Source organism: Myotis lucifugus, unplaced genomic scaffold (assembly GCF_000147115.1).
Source record: "Myotis lucifugus unplaced genomic scaffold, Myoluc2.0 scaffold_50, whole genome shotgun sequence".
NCBI lineage: Eukaryota > Metazoa > Chordata > Mammalia > Chiroptera > Vespertilionidae > Myotis > Myotis lucifugus.
Window position 1 is genome coordinate 5,416,137 of NW_005871098.1, and position 17,205 is coordinate 5,433,341.

General features: G+C 39.2%; 1 protein-coding gene across 3 annotated transcripts in view; it reads right to left on the reverse strand.

Moving 5' to 3' along the window:
- Positions 1-7,532, reverse strand: part of LOC102423473 (ceruloplasmin) — a 50,814-nt gene extending 43,282 nt beyond the window's left edge. For 2 of the 3 annotated variants that reach the window (XM_006088658.3, XM_014455791.2), the window contains exons 1-5: positions 7,347-7,532; positions 6,140-6,384; positions 4,430-4,642; positions 3,628-3,798; positions 2,067-2,309 (exon numbers count right to left, since the gene is read on the reverse strand). In XM_006088658.3, coding sequence (XP_006088720.1) covers positions 2,067-2,309; positions 3,628-3,798; positions 4,430-4,642; positions 6,140-6,384; positions 7,347-7,501 — 1,027 coding nt within the window. In that variant the 5' untranslated portion in view covers positions 7,502-7,532. The remainder of the gene's footprint in view (positions 1-2,066; positions 2,310-3,627; positions 3,799-4,429; positions 4,643-6,139; positions 6,385-7,346) is intronic. The other variant, XM_014455792.2, reaches the window with a different exon arrangement.
- Between the last annotated feature and the right edge of the window lie 9,673 nt (positions 7,533-17,205).

Sequence of the window (17,205 nt, forward strand, 5' to 3'; positions counted from 1 at the left end):
GGGGTTGTGGCCAGCCTGCAAATAGCCATCAGCCCCTTACCCAGGCTGGCCACATCCTCATGGGGTGAGGGTCCCTGCTGGGGGGCTTAGCCAGCCTGAAAATGGCCCTCAGCCCCTCACCAAGACTGGCCAGGCACCCCAGCAGGACCCCCCACCCTGAAGGGGCTGTGGCCAGCCTGCAAACAGCCATCAGCCCCTCACCCAAGCTGTCCAGGCACTCCTATATAATAACAGGGTAACATGCAAATTGACCCTAACAGCAGAACAACTGGGAATAACTGGTCACTATGACACACACTGACCACCAGGGGGCAGACACTCAAATCAGGAACTGCCCCCTGGTGCTCAATGCAGGAGCTGTCTCCTGGTGGTCAGTGTGCTCTCACAGGGGGAGCTCTGCACAGCCACAATCCAGGTTGACGGCTGCCAGTTCAGCGGTGGTGGTGGGAGCCTGTCCCACCTCCTCAGCAGCACTAAGTATGTCCGACTTCAGCTTAGGCCTGCTCCCTGTTGGCAAGTGGACATCCCCCAAGGGCTCCTGGGCTGCCAGAGGGATGTCTGACTGCCAGCTTGGGCCCAATCCCACAGGGAGCGGGCCTAAGCCAGCAGATGCTCATCCCCCAAGGGGTCCCAGACTGTGAGAGGGCACTGGCTGGGCTGAGGGACCCCCCGAGTGCACAAATTTTTGTGCACTGGGCCTCTAGTTTACTAATATTATATCTGATAAGGGTTTAATCTCCAAAATTTATAGGGAACTCATACAACCTAACAAAAGGAAGATAAACAATCCAATAAAAAAATGGGCAATGAACCTAAATAGATACATTTCAAAAGTGGATATAGAGAAGGCCAAGAGACATATGAAAACATGCTCAAAGTCACTAATCATCAGAGAGTTGCAAATCAACATGACAATCAGGTACCATCTCACACTGGTGAGAATGGCTATCATCAACAAATCAACAAATGACAAGTGCTGGCGAGGAAAAAGAACCCTCGTGCACTGCTTGTGGGAATGCAGACTGGTGTAGCCACTGTGGAAAACAGTATGGAGTTTCCTCAAAATATTAAAAATGGATCTCCCATTTGACCCAGTAATCCCACTCCTAGGAATATATCTCAGGAAATAAGAAACACCAATCAGAAAGAACCTATGCACCCCCATGTTGATAGCAGCACAATTTACAATAGTTAAGATTTGCATACAGCCTAAGTGCTTATCAGCTGATGAGTGGATTAAAAAACTCTGTTACACCTACCCAATGGAATACTATGCTGTGGTAAAAAAGAAGGAAATTTTACCATTTGCAACAGCATGGATGGACCTTGAGAGCATTATGCTAAGCAAAATAACCCAGTTGGAGATAGATAAATATCACATGATCTCACTCATATGTGGGATATAATGATCAACATAATTTGATGAACAAAAATAGAGCCAGAGACAAATGGCAGTGGAGGTGGAGGGTTGGGGTGGTTAGAAAGCAACCAAAGGACTTGTATGTATTCATATTAGCATAACCAATGTACACAGACACTGGGGCAATGGGGGCTTCCCGGGGTGGGAATGGCTGGAGGGGAGGAGTGTTAATCAGGGGAAAAGGAGAGATATGTAAAACTTTAGAAATAAAAAAAAAATTCAGAGACACAGAAACATCAAACAGACTGTTAAACCTCAGAAGGAAGGTAGGGGTGGGTGGAAAATGGGGGATGGGAGGGGTAAGAGATCAACCAAAGACTTGTATGTATGCATATAAGTATAACAATGGACACAGAGTGCAGGGGGGGATGAGGGCATGTGGGGGGGGGGGCTTGAGAGGGCAGCAGTGCTAGGTAGAGGTCAATGCGGGAAAAAGGGGACATATGTAATACTTTCAACAATAAAGGATTTAAATTTAAAAATAAGTGCCAGAGACCTGGTTTCTAGGCCTGACCTCATCACTGACTTTCTAAATCCTATCACCTCGCTAGATTTATTTCTCCATTTGGCATATGAGGTATTAGTAATGGGTTGTAACCTTCGAATTCCTCTGACCCTGTATTATGTAAAAGAAATAAATCCATACCATATATCGGGCAGCCCAGTATCCACTCTCCAGGGCCCTTTGCCACCATGAAGGCATCTTCCAATGAGGCAGGGAAGACCGTAATGGTGTCCTTCCTGTGATTTCGAGATAGCAGAGTTTGTCCATGGAGATAGATGGGGTGTATATCGAACAGGTCACCCATGCCAATAAAATACCACTTGACCCTGTCCTCTGCACACATGGTGAGATTGGGTAGATTTCCATACATGTATCCATTAATTGCTGAAAACAAATGTAAATTAACCTATGAAGCATGATAGACAAGGGCCATATGGTATAAATTCTATGCATTTCCTCATTACAGAAACCCAGCAGTGTCAACATTGTCCTTATACATAATCTATGACAAGAGTTGATTTGTGTTTCACAAAAAAGAGGCCATAAACATTGTGTATGATTACAGGTGGTAGTAGCACAAGGATTTAGAGCAGCAGTTCTCAACCTGTGGGTCGTGACCCCTTTGGCGGTCAAACGACTCTTTCACAGGGGTCGCCTAAGACCATCCTGCATAACAGCTATTTACATTATGATTCATAACAGTAGCAATATTACAGTTATGAAGTAGCAAAGAAAATAATTTTATGGTTGGGTCACAACATGAGGAATTGTATTTAAAGGGCCAGAAGTTTGAGAACCATTGATTTAGAGGCAAGAGGAGGAAAGGTAAACCAAAAGGCAGGAAGCAGTGAAAGATAAAAAGAATAGAATTAAGTAAAGTCTGTGAAGAAGAGAGAAAGACAAAGGTGACAGATAATAGGAGCATCTTTTCTGAAAAAGTCTGTGTACAAATACATTTTCATAACATACCTGGTCAGTTATGTCTTTGCTCTTCCATAATATATTATTACCTTAAAACGACACCTTTTCTATGATTTTACCATCAATTCTTTATCACTACCAGACTTTAGAAAACAAATGCATCTATCTAACTTCACTTGCTAGGAAACTTTGGAAAGTAGCAGGATTTACTAGATGCCTTGCATATCAACCAGCAGAGCCTGAGTGAAAAACTGAAACATATAAATTCAAGCAAACAAACTTAACAAAGAAAATTCACTAAATAGAATCACAGAAGTTAGACTTATCCTATATAATAAAAGCCTAATATGCTAAGTGTCCAGTCGTCCATTCAACCAATCAAAGCATAATATGCTAATGATATGATAAGGCTGCTCAACCACTTGCTATGACTTGCACTGACCACCAGGGGGCAGATGCCTTGACCGGTAGGTTAGCTTGCTGCTGGGGTCCGGCTGATCAGGACTGAGTGAGATGGGCCAGGCATGCCCTGGAGCCCTCCTGTGGTCCCTCCCCAGCTGGCCAACTTCCCGTGTCCCTCCCCGGTCCTGATCGTGCACTGGTGGGGTCCCTCAGCCTGGACTGTGCCCTCTCGCAATCTGGGATCCCTTGGGGGATGTTGGAGAGCTGGTTTCGGTCTGATCCCGCAGGCCAGGCTGAGGGACCCCACTGGTGCATGAATTCATGCACCAGGCCTCTAGTAGTATATTATAAATGAGAAAGTTTTTTTTTTTAATCTTACAGGCCATAGTATTGCTGTCTTCGAAGCTTTGATCAGTAGCATTAACTTGGCCAGATTCAGTATATGTATTAATATTGTCATCGATATACCAACTCTTGTTTTCATCAGTTTGAGAGAACAACAGAATATAAAACTTGTCGATATATTTTTCAGTGTCTCCATCCAGTGTGCCTGAAACAAATAAACATCAACAAAAACCAGCAAACTTTCTCTTTGAATAATTACTTTTGCTATAAAATAAGTTGATGATTCTATTTATTTACTTATTGAATTTTATTGTTGAGAGTATTACAGAGTTCCTCCTTTTCCCCCCATTAACCTCTTCCAGCCTGCTCCCATCCCCCCACCAGGCCCTCACCACCCTATTGTCTGTGTCCATGGGTCTGATGGTTCTAATGGATTCAACTTAAAATATAAAAGTAAAATCTTGCACCCTCACAGACAGAACCCTAAGGAACCATGCATGCAAGGAACAGGCAGCTAGCCTCTCATCTCATTTCCTCCCACCCTGTTGATTCAACACTTCTCGGTAGGAGAAAGGTGGCTGCAGCACTTTTGGGTGAGGAAGGCTAAAGTGAAGTTTAATGGGTTGGACTATCAACTACTGATCAAACTGGATTACTGGACTTGAACCCAGGCATTGTACTCAAGACAGCCATCTAGTGCTTAGCGTTCAAGATGGCAACTTTATTTTTTTACTAGAGAATCAAGATTAAGGCAGGAAAAAAGAGCTCATTTGATAGCAAAATTTCACATATTCTGGTTGACTCAATTGTTGCATGAAATTTAAAATATCTGTTACCTTTTTTACAAGTCAGAATTGGTCCAATAAGTCCTGAAGCCACATCTCTGGAAGTGTCTACATGGGAGTGGTACATCCTTGTTACGCAGTTACTGTCACTGGGGCCAGGCGCCTGCCTTTCCTGTACAAACCACCTGTAAGTATACCGGCTCCCTGGCTCCAGATGGTCATCCTCCTTTTGCAAGCCGGTAGTATTATCAGGATAGAGAGCACCTAGGAAACATAATCTGCATTGTGGTCACAGTAACCATTAGACAACATGAATGTGACTCATGGTTTTTCCATCAAGCCATGAATGTTGGCTAATTTGTATTTTCAGAGTAAAGTGCGCATTTCTCTCCTCTCTCCTGACTCCTCTTTCCCCAGGTCCCGTTTAGTTGGGTTTCATCTAAATGCCCAGCTTGGCCACTTTCTAGACCAAATTGTAATGAGGCAGGCAGTATATTATCAGACTTTCATCACTTTTATTGATGGATTCCATAAATATTTAATGTTCACCTACTATGTCAATAGATATTGGATACAGAGATCAAGGCTCTTGTGTTGCCCTCCACATTTTCTTCACTACAAATAAGACTTTGGACCCATGACATCAAGAGGCATCCATGTGACCTCCAAGAAGACCACTGGGATCCAAAAGTAGCCCTCTGCGGAGCTTACTTTAATTACCCTGAACCAGGGGTCCTTAAACTTTTTAAACAGGGGGCGAGTTCACTGTCCCTCAGACCGTTGGAGGGCCGGACTATAGTTTTAAAAAAAACTATGAACAAATTCCTATGCACACTGCACATATCTTATTTTGAAGTAAAAAAACAAAACGGGAACAAATACAATATTTGTATTTGCATGTGGCCCACGGGGCCGTAGTTTGAGGACCCCTGCTGAACTATTACTTCAGTTCTGAATTTGGGACCTTGCTTTCCTCTCCTTAAATTTCACTTCAGATCTCCACCTCTTGAGTCTAGAATCCTGATAACTATGCATACAGCTTCTTCATTAAATAGAATACTTTGATGCATGGCAAACTTTTCATTCTTTACCCATCTTTTGGAACTCTCGCACTCCATTTGAACACAAAACGCTATTTATTGATTTTCTCTTCCCCTTTCCCCCAATGCAATCAGACAGATGTGTAAGAGGGAAGATACTGTCTAGAAGTCAGTGATTTCTCTTGACACTGATGTTTTCCAAGAGGCTAATCCTCATTCACTAGGAATTGAAATACGATGGGGCAGAACAGTATTTCTGCCAACAAACATTTAGCTCATGAGTGGCTCCTACAAAAAATGTCCTTTGGGTCAGTAAAAAGTGTGTTTTCTTTCCCAGAAATTGTACAAGAGTTGTCACTCATTCAAGATTTAAATGAGGAAGGAGACTTGACTCTGGGTGAGAACACAAAATATAGATGATGGACGTATTACACTTGAAACCATATAATTTTGTTAACCAATGTCACACCAATAAATTCAATAAAATTTTTAAAATGCACATGGCAACAAATAAAAAAGATTTAAATGAAAAAGTTAAAAAAGAACTGTTTTGGATATAAATATTAAAAACATCAGGAGTAATAAGAGTATGCAAACATCTCAAACTACTCCTAGTTCATAATGATACCCAGTTAATAATTACCTTATTTTTCCTCAAGTGTTGGGCTCATTCTCTTTATGAGCAAAAACTCCGGCATATAAGGAAAGAGAATCCACTTACCTTCATTTTCTTTAGTGTAGGTTAATCCATGAGGATGGAAACTATAGATTCTTGAAGCAAAATTTTTTACATGTACATAAACATTGTCTCCAGTCTCTGCTTTAATTATCGGACCTAAAAATCCCAACCATAATGGTTTTTTAATAATCTTTTGAAATGTACCATCAGTATACTGAAAATACAAAGCCTTTTTATAAACACGTCCTATTCTATCTGGGCCACGTTGTAGATATATCTGGGACTCTCTGTAAAAAAGAAACAAACAAAAAAGAGAGAATGTTAACAAATTTTGACTAGAAAAAAAAAGATGAATCAAGTGAAACTAGAAGAAAGAATCTTTACAACCTAATTTTGATAGAGAAAACAGACACCAGAGAAAATATGAAGGGCATAAAAAAAGGTGTTGCAGCCAAGGAGAATATTGGAATGTCTGGTGAAGAGACCAAATGCAAAGGTAGCAAGTAATACATGTGGGGTTTGGTTTAAAATGTATGCATGCATATGAGCAAAACCAATGGACACAGACAGTAAGGGGGTGAGGGCTTGTGCTTGGGAGAGGGGGTGGTGGGAGAGAGGTCAATGGGGGAAAAAGGGAGACTCATGTAATACTTTAAACAAGAAAGAATAATTAAAAAAAGACCAAATTCTTTGTACTGAACTACAAAAGAGCTTCTCACCTCACTTTGAGGTTACTTTAGCTCACAAGCACTTAGGATCATTTACGCATTTAAATACACTTGTGATTTGTTAGTAGAATTGGGGTATTTTGGCAACAAACAGTAAATCCATATTCCACAACTAACCTCTAGATGACCCCCTTCCTATTATCTGAAGAGAGAAGTCAAGAAGATAGCTGCAATTTTACAGTCTCTGGCATACACTCAATATTAGAAAGAAGACTGGTTTTACATCTTGAGCACTACTTGAACAAAGCAGCTGATAAAAACAGAATAAGACATGTTCCCAAAGTAATGTGACACGAGGGCAAGAGTGGCAATAATCCCTGGAAGGAGCGATGTCTGATTTATATTAATATCTGTCTTCTATGCCATCTCATACTAAAAACAGAAAGGAAGTGGTTCTAATAGTGGTTCAAATGTGCCCTTAAAGGGTCAATCATGGGAAATTCTTCATCAGCATTTTATCAATGAGTAACAGAAACTTTTGCTTCTGATAGTAGCTTTTTCAACACAAAGGTATTACTTACTCATCTTCTGATATAGGCCTCCCATTCAGCATATTTTTACCAGTCGGAGCATAGTTCCACGTAGTTTCTTTAATTGCTATATAGTAGTGCCTATCTTTTGCCCAACCTAGAGAACTAATAAAAACCAGAAAGGTCAGTGGTAAAAGGAACTTCATTTTTAAACCCTGAGCCTGGAGAGACTAACTGAATGATGCTTGCCTTCCTTTTATAATCCAGACTTTCTTTCTTATTGGTACCATTTACATAACTTAAGGTTGCATAAGAGCTCATCATGTGCTTCATCTACATATCTGTCAATTCCATTCCAAGTACATTTAATTTTCATTAGTCACACAGGTGAAATGCTGCACAATCCATAGAGAATACTGGGTTTTTGGCTAGGTGTACACTGCCAGTTTAGAGCATTTTAAATTACTGGGTAGATTGGCTATCCAAATCATCCATCATCCCCTGACAATTATTATCTATTTCTAGATTGTAGGAATTATCTCCAGTTCAGTCTCCAGTCTTCATTTTCTTACTGTTCATAGCTCTCATTCTCAAATTCTTCTTTAATTGTTAAAACTTATTACCCAAATGATATTTTAAATTCCTTGTCATTTATGACTTTCTTTAAGTTATTTTCAAATTTTTTGACGTCTAAAACTATCCATAATCTAGTCCTCAATCTGATATTCCAAGTTTGTCTCCATAGCTCACTTACAGGATCCCTTCCCTTTGGGAAGTTGTCTTACTAATGACACAGCCTGGAGTGGGAGAGAATACAAGAGCACTGGTTTCAATCCAACTCGGCCTCTCACCAGCTGTGACCTGTGTGTGATTGTGGAACTCAATTTCTCTCTTTTTTTAAAAAATATATTTTTATTGATTTTAGAGAGGAAGGGAGAGGGAAAGGGAGATAGAAACATCAATGAGGACAGAGAATCATTGATTGGCCACCTCCTGCACACCCCCTACTGGGGATCGAGCCCGCAACCCTGGGCATGTGCCCTTAACTGGAATCGAACCCGGGACCCTCTGGTCTGCAGGCCGTTGCTCTATCCACTGAGCCAAACCAGCTAGGGCTCAAATTCTCAATTTATAAAGTGATAATAATATTACCCACTTAGGAAGCTGTGAAAATTAAATGAGACAACACATGTTTAGAGGTGCTTGGAGACACATAAGGAACCTGGTACACAGCCAGGATTTCACAAGTGCTACATAGCCCCTGCCCCCCATTGTTAGAGTGGGCTTTGTGACACTCTGCAAGTTTTGACATCTGTGGAGTTAGCAACTGTTGTTTATAAAAAAAAACCCATATAGCCTCATTATTTGTGAGTTTTTTACATTGGTGAATCCTTTGGTGATTTAAAGAAGAAGCTGGGTAAATAGCCTGCTGCTTTGGCAAATTTTAATGTCACCAGCAGATGTTGGAAGGAATTCAGAACAGTTAGGCCCGGAGGGATGCGGATGTGTGGAGAAACTGCCCACTGGAGAACTAAGAGGAAGAGATTCACACCCCTGCACCCTTGGGAAATAGCTGAAATGGTTGGAGAGAAGGCCAGGTAAGTCATGATGGATCTCATGAGAGAGGGGTTAGAGATGGATTCTCTGACCTTAAGAAGGAGATCGAACTAGGTTGGACTAGATTGAAAGCTACAGTCTCACAGATTTCACTCTGTATATGGAAGAACCATCCCTGTCACTGTGGCCTAGACCAGCCGTTGTAAAAGGATCTACTCATTTAGGCAGGGGGTCAGGATTCCTTAAATGGGCTTTAAATGTCCCTTTACCCAGGAATTCTATGACCTTCCTCATTCTCCCGGGAACATTAATTTTACTCTGGAATGTGAATAACATAAGACTCATTCAGCTGGCATTTTTTCCCTTAGTAAATATCCCAATAAGTACAAAGAAGTCTACTATATTCAAATCAAACAGATCCACCTCCAGTTCCCACTCCACCATTTACTAGCTGTGTGATTTTGGATCAGTTGCATAATCATTCCTACCTGGATCTCCTTACTTGTAACATGAAAGTAATAATAATTAAAGCTCAGTGTTCCTCTGAGGACCTGAGGATCATTTACACATTTAGATAGAGGCCAGAGATTCAAAGAAAGTTAGCATCCTCCCCCCCAGACAACAAAATGGTGTTGGTAAATATTTGTTGTTTGTTTCTTCTGAACATATGACTCAAAAAACTGGCATCTTCTTTTTTTGGGGGGTGGGGATGGGGAAAGGGGCATTTTTTTGCCAATATTATATTTTATCACTTGTCAAGATGGGAATAATTTTCGCAGTCCTGTCTTTTCCTTTCAGCATAGCCCTCAGTAGATCAGTCTTTTGACATAGTAATATTTGAAGGTGGTCACCAATATTTGACTACATTCTTGGTTTGTAGCCTGGAACATAAGGCAAGGCAACTTACTTAGCTAAGTCTTGTTGAATTTGGCCCAAAGATGTGAACCCAAATATTTTGGAGGAAAATTTGGATTACTTTTTGTTTTGTTTTTTAATTCCATGATTAATAATAAGCTTAAGAAAGAAATACAGCATGTGAAACTATGGATAAAAACCTATGATAAGAGCACCTTAGGTTTGAAAAACGTTTGACAATATATAAAAATATCTTTAAAAAGAAAAATATTACCCTATGTAATCTTTAAAACACTCTCTCCTATCCCTCACCCTTTATACCTATTTAATAGATTAGGTATCTAAAGCTCAGATGGTCAAATAACTTGCTGCAGGACACACACTTCCAAGTTATGGTACCAGGAGTCAAATTAAGTCATTAGATTCCAAGTTAAATGTTGCTTCCATGTGACTTTAATTGGCTTCAATAGTTGATATGCATACTGAGTTTTGCTCATAATGTATGACTCTAAGTGTATCTTTCAACAAGGCAGACCAATGAGATACTAATGATGTGGCAGCAACATGGGGAGTTAAAGATAATGAGGAAGATGTTGGCAACTTTCACATCATTTCTATCACTTCTACCAATACCACCATTTGTTGACAGTCAGATCTTTCTTAGCCACTTTTTAAACATTAGCTCTAATTGTGTCAACAAGTCCTAAAAAGGAAGTTTATTAAGTTATTTTAATAGATGAGGAAACTGGAACTTGGGGGTTTTAAATAACTTGCCAAAGCAAGTAGGTTTTACTACCAGAATTTAAACATAAGCATGAACACCTGGCAGATGCTCATAGTATTTAGCTTCCATTCTCATAATCTAGGCAATTGTGAAAACCTACCAACCAGATTAGAAGAGTTTAAATAGGTAGAACAACTAGTAGCTGGCTCAGATAAGTACACTGGTGGTGGAGCTCTGTGTCCTTTTTGGGTTAACTATGTAAACTACAAGCTTCCAGAATATGGGGTAGACTCCATGAGGGATGAGATGCCCATAAAATGAGGCATAGAAAGGAACAGTGGGAAGATATTGAGGACTGACGAGAAAGAGAAGAGCAGTCCCTGAAACCCAGAACTGGCCTAAGCTGGCACTCACGGCTAGACCTTGGTCTTCTCCTTTTGGATATAATTTCCAGAACACCAACATCAGATAATACCACTGTGACCAGGATGGATCAAGGCAAAAACTCCATAATAACATCTGAACACACATGAGGAACACAAACATTGTTCAAACTTTCAAAATAACCAAATGTTGCCCTAGTCAGTTTGGCTCAGTGGATAGAACATTGGCCCACAGACTGAGGCATCTTGGGTTCAATTTGGGTCAAGGGCATGTACCTAGGATGCAGGCTCAATCCCCCGCCCCGGTAAGGGTGCTAGTCAGAGGCAATTGACCCATGTGTCTCTCTCACATCGATGTTTCTCTCTCTCTCTCTCTGTTTCCATTCCTCCCTTTCACGCTCTCTAAAAAAATCAATGGGAAATATCCTTGGGTGAGGATTAACAAAAAAATAAAATAACCAAATGTTCCCTTATCCTGACTATAACTGGCTGCTGTTTCTTTGCCAACTACAGTTTTAGCTTTGCTTAATTTCTCTGCCTTACAGATAAGATTTATTCAGATATCCAATCATAGAATTACCCCTACTTTCTCACTCCTTTCCTGTTCACTTAAGGGGGAGAAAGGGTCCTATACAAGAAGAAACACTTGTGAAAGTCACAGGCCAGAAACAGAGGCCCACTAAAAGACTGAGATCTATTTGGAAGACTATAGAACAGTCTTATTCTCCACCCTTACCACCATACAAACAATGCTCCAGTATAGGACAGGGGATTCTAATTGAAAGAGCTACAGACACAAACTATCCCTAACTAGAGCTGAAAGAGCTGTAAGACAGACTATCCTTAAGAAGGAATTATTAGGGAAGTTCCAAATCAAGAGGGCAGACCCGCCCCCCCCCCCCAAAAAAAAAGGATGCTGGAGGAATTTGGAGCCTCTGACACTTATAACTACAACATTAAACACAGCCCAACCCTAGCTAGATTATCTTAAATCTTTACAAGGGCTTGTTTACCTCAGTCCCTATTACCCAACATCACACTTTCACCTTTAAACACAAAATTAAAAGACACACCAAAAAGGAAGAAAAAAACAGTCTGACAAGATAAAGCAAGCATCAGAACCAGACTCAGAGATGATACACATTAGAATTGTCAGATAATTTAAAATAACTATGATTCATATGTTAAGGGCTTTAATGAAAAAAATTAGCATGCAAGAACATGTAAGCAATGTAACTATAGAGATAAAAATTTTAAGAAAGAATCAATTGTAACAGAAATGAAGAATGCTTTTGATGCTTCATTAGACTGGGCACAGCCAAGAAGAGAATCAGTGAGCTTGAAGATCAATCAATAGAAACTTCCAAAACTGAAATTCAAAGGGGGGTGGGTGGGGGGGGGGAAAGACTGAAAACAAAACAAACAACAAAGAACATCTAAGGACTGTAGGATACTTTTAAAAGATATAACATACAGAGAATTAGAATATCAGAAGGAGTAGAAAGTAAAATAAATATGTAAAGTAATAGGGCTAAGAACTTTCCAAAATTAATGACAACAAACTACAGATCCAAGAAACCCAGAGAACAAAAATGTAAGAATAATAAAAACAACAAAAAACCTGAACAAAACCCAAATACCGAAGCACATCTTATTAAAACTACAGAAAACCAAAGACAAAGAGAAAATTTAAAAGAAGCCAGAAGAGGGGAAATATGTTACCTATAGAGAAACAAGGATAAGAATTATAAAACTGAACTGATCTTGCTCATCCCCCAGAAACTATTGCAACCACTGTCTTCTTCATCTCAGTTAATGACACTTCCAGTCTTCTAATAGCCCAGCAACATAAATAAATAAATAAATAAATAAATAAATAAATAAATAAATAAATAATTGGATTTATCCTTAGTTCCTTTCTTTCTAACATTTTAGATCTAGTCTGTCAGCTGTTCAAAATATTTCTGAAATCCAGCCACTTCTCACACCTCTACTGATATTGCTTTGGTTCAAGCCATGATCATGCCCCTCTGGAGTACTGTAAAAACTTCCTAAATAGTTCCTTTGCTTCCCTTTCTAACAGAGCAGTCTGAGTGACCCTTTTAAAATATAAAATTTTCACCCATCCACTCAAAGCCTTGCAGTGGCTCCGTATTTCTTATAGAGTAAAATCCATAGTCCTTTCTATGGCTTTCAAAGCTTCTTAAGGATCTTATCTCCCATTACCTCCTTTCTCTCATCTCTACTTACCTCTCCTCTGCTCACTAACCTCCAGCCAGGCTTGCCTCCTTGCTGTTCTTCGAACATACCAGCCACACTTGCAATGTAAAGCCCTTGGGTTCTCTCTTCCTGGGTGCTCTTCCTTCAGCTCTCCTGATGGTTCCCTTCTTAGCCTCCTACGGGTCTGAAATGTTACCCTCTTAATGAGGTCTACTCTGAGCACCTGATTTAATAGCTCCATATGTTCCACCTCTCTTCTCCCCAACATTTGGGAATATCCCTATCTTTTTTTTGTCCACAGCACTTATCATTTTCTAATCTACTATAAAATTTTCTTACTTATCATGTTTAAAATTTATTATCTGTTTTTCCTCACTAAAACGTGAACTCTATAAGGGCAGACATTTTTGTTGGCTTTGTTTGTTGATGTATTCCCCAGCACCTAGAACAGAGTTTGGTACAAAGTATGGGCTTAATAATTATTTGCCGAAAGAATATATTGTAGAGTACCCTGTAACTGGCAGAATGGCTTGGAAAAAAACAGCAGCTTAAATAATAATAATTATAACCACTTTGATGGTACTTTCTATGTGTTAAGTGCCTCAAGAATAAGACAACCTAAGCATCAAGAAGAGCAGGAAGGTAAAATTCCTGCCCAGGGTCACCCAGCTGGTTAGAGACAGAGCCAGGATTTGGAGATGCAGGCATTCTGGTTCCAGAGCCCATATTCTTAACCACTGGGTGGTCCTGGGAAAGCAGATTATCCTCGCTGCACCTCAGGCATTTTCCACTTCATTACAAATTGCGCTAGATTATTTTAAAGATCTTTTTCATATGCACAAACATTTTTGCTATGACACCCTGCTTCACTATTTTACTCATTTTTCTGGTTTTAAACATCCAGATTAATCAACCAGCATAGCCCCACCTCCTGCTGTTGGGAGTAGTCAGAACTCTTGGGAAAGAGGGAATGGGAGAGCTTGGTACAGCTTAGAGATATTCAATGGCCCGAAATACTAGGCTATGAAATGGCAAGTTCAATTGTACTGGAAAAAAGTTTGTTGCCTTTTTTGTTTACCAACTATGAGCTATTTCTATTTCACTGTATATGTGAATTACACATATAAAAAAGTAATGTCTTCACTCTTGTATTCAACATTCAGCAAACACTTCTGGAGAATTATATGTGCCTAGCCTTATCCCACTGCTAAGGGAGTAATGATATTTCTGAAATTGGGCAGTATAATGCGTGAAGAGGGCCTGTGGGAGATGCTTTGGCCCACGTAAAACATGGCCAGAGAAGAACACCAACTTCATTTTTTTGCCTGTGCCTTCAAATATATTGCCTCAAAGGTTTACTTATTGCACTACTAGAGCCAATCTACTTCAGTGGGTAAATATGACATCTTGATAGACAGCAAAAAAATTATTGCCACAGAATTTTAAGGCAATTCCAGGAAAGACTCAACAACAGTTTGGAACCATGACCCTATTGTGAAAATGTTTGTGTAACCTACCAGGGCAATGACATTGAGAATATCTACATTCATTTGGATATGCACATTCTGGTGTGTTTCTTATTAAAACAATTATAACATGTCACACTCACAACTCTTCAACTAAAAATAATGGATTGATTGCAAAAATTAATTTTTAATTTGTCATTTGAACCTGAGGATGACTTTTCTCCCATTAAAGCAATGCTCCTGGGGGTGGGTGGATTCCACCTCTGCACTACAAATGTCACTGTAACCCCAAATGTAGGTAAAATTAACAAAGATAATAGCTACTGGAAAAAATGACCACTTAAAATGAATCCCTTTGAAACTGGAAACAAAATATTTGATTAGGACTCTATTGTTAGAAATGAAACCAATTAAGATAAGATTCTTTTATCTTATACTAGAAGCCCAGTGCACAGATTTGAGCACCAGTGGGGTCCCTTGGCCTGGCCTGCTGCGATGGGGCCAAAACCAGATCTCTGACATCCCCCAAGGGGGTCCCAGATTTAGAAGGGCACAGGCTGGGGAGGGACCATCTGAGGGCTCCAGGGCATGTCTGTCCCATCTCACCCAGTCCCGATGGGCTGGACCACAGTAGCAAGCTAACTTACTGGTCAGAGCATCTGTCCCCTGGTGGTCAGTGTGCATAATAACTGGTTGAATGGTCAAAAGGTCAGACACTTAGCATATTAGGCTTTTATTATATAGGATTAGATTAAACCCTACAGTTTCACATGATTCGATTTAATATTTAACACAATTTTAATTAGTCTTGAAAGTACACCAAATCTTAGAATGAACCAAAAATAAATCTTGTTGTTTAGATTTGAATGACAGAGATTTAAGAGAGTACGTATGGAATCCTTCAGTCCACTTATGATTTTTGCAGCACCTTCACAAATAAGGTTATTTTGCCTAAACATTAGAGCAATTCCTAAGGTATCTCTTCATCTATAATATTCAAATAATTATTTTGACATAATAACCTGTCATCTTTATGACTTTGTTTTCTTTAAATATTTACTAGTCTAATTCTGTCAGACCTTTGCCAAAACTTTGTGTGTGAGCAGTTCTCCATTACTTTTAATACCTTTAAGATCCTGCTTTACTTACATTTAATTTGCATTTTATTTGCAGAAGGAGAGTAACAAATATATTGACATAGTGAATAGGAAAATATATGTGTGCCATATGGGAAGATATGTTTAAATGGGGACTAATATCATAAGTGGTCACTTTAAACAATTACTAGATTCCAATGTATTTATATTTATAATAAAAATGGTAGAAGACAGTGCAGATATGAATCTAGCAACTAAAAATGTTAAAAAATATGTAATAGTTTAATTTTTTTATCTTGAATGCTAGCTAATCAAAAAGAAAGCTTTAATTAGAGAAATAGGAATGATGTTTCTAAGAGAGCCCTTTTAAGGACTTTATATATGAGCTGGGTATCTGACTTCAGAGGTTAATAGAATCAAATTTTTATTATAGATGATTCTTTTGAAAAATATGGTTTTCCTTCCCTTTGTATTTGATCTTTAAATATTGTAATACTTAAAACATATCACACAATAATAATGGCTGTTTTGTACTTTTACAAAAGCAACTTTAATGGCCATATTTTCAAGCCCTTTGATCCACATGTATTTCATTCATTTTTGTGTTTTAAAGACTCTTTGCCCCTTCCCCAATTTTTAGTTTGAAATTTCCAAACTATAAAATGTTAAAGAATAATTATTACACTGAACATTTGTATTCTCTTTACCCAGATTTACCAATAATTAACATTTTTGCCTCATTTGTTTTATTTCTATATATTTACTATTTCTTGGAATCATTTAAAAGTAATTTATAGGTATATCACTCCTAGTATTTTATGACATGTCACTCCTAACACATCAGCATGCATCTCCTGAGAATAAGGATATTCTCAAACATCACCACAATATCATTTTCACACCCAATTTAACATTGATACCCAAAACTTAACTAATATACAGTCCATAATCAAATTTCCCAATTATCTTAATAATGATCTTTATAAATTTTTTCTTTCTTTCTTTTTGTTGTTGTTGTGATGGCTGTTGCTTTATTTGACAATCAAAGGGAAAAGAGGTCAGTGCCCCTGACTAGTCAGGTATTGCATTTTTTTAAATCCTTATTGTTGAGAGCATTACAGATGTTCCCCTGTCTTCCCCCATTACCCCCTCCACCTGGTTCCTGCTCCACCCCAGGCCTTCGCCACCCTATTGTCTGTGTCTATAAGTAATGCATATATGCATATAAGATCTTTGGTTCATCTCTTCCTGCCCTCCCTCACCCCTTTCCTCTGAGATTCTCAGTCTGTACCATGTATCCATACCTCTGATTCTATTTTATTCATCAGTTTACTTTTTTCACTATATTTCTTGCCCATTTATTTTGATTTTTAAATTCAATTGTTGATAGATATGTATTTACTGCCATTTTATTGTTCATATAGTCTCTCCTCCTCCTCCTCCTCCTCCCCCTCCTCCTCCTCCTTCTTCTTCTTCTTCTTCTTCTTCTTCTTCTTCTTCTTCTTCTTCTTCTTCTTCTTCTTCTTCCTCCTCCTCCTCCTCCTCCTCCTCCTCCTCCCCCTCCTCCTCCATCTTCTTCTTCTTCTTCTTCCTCCTCCTCCTCCTCCT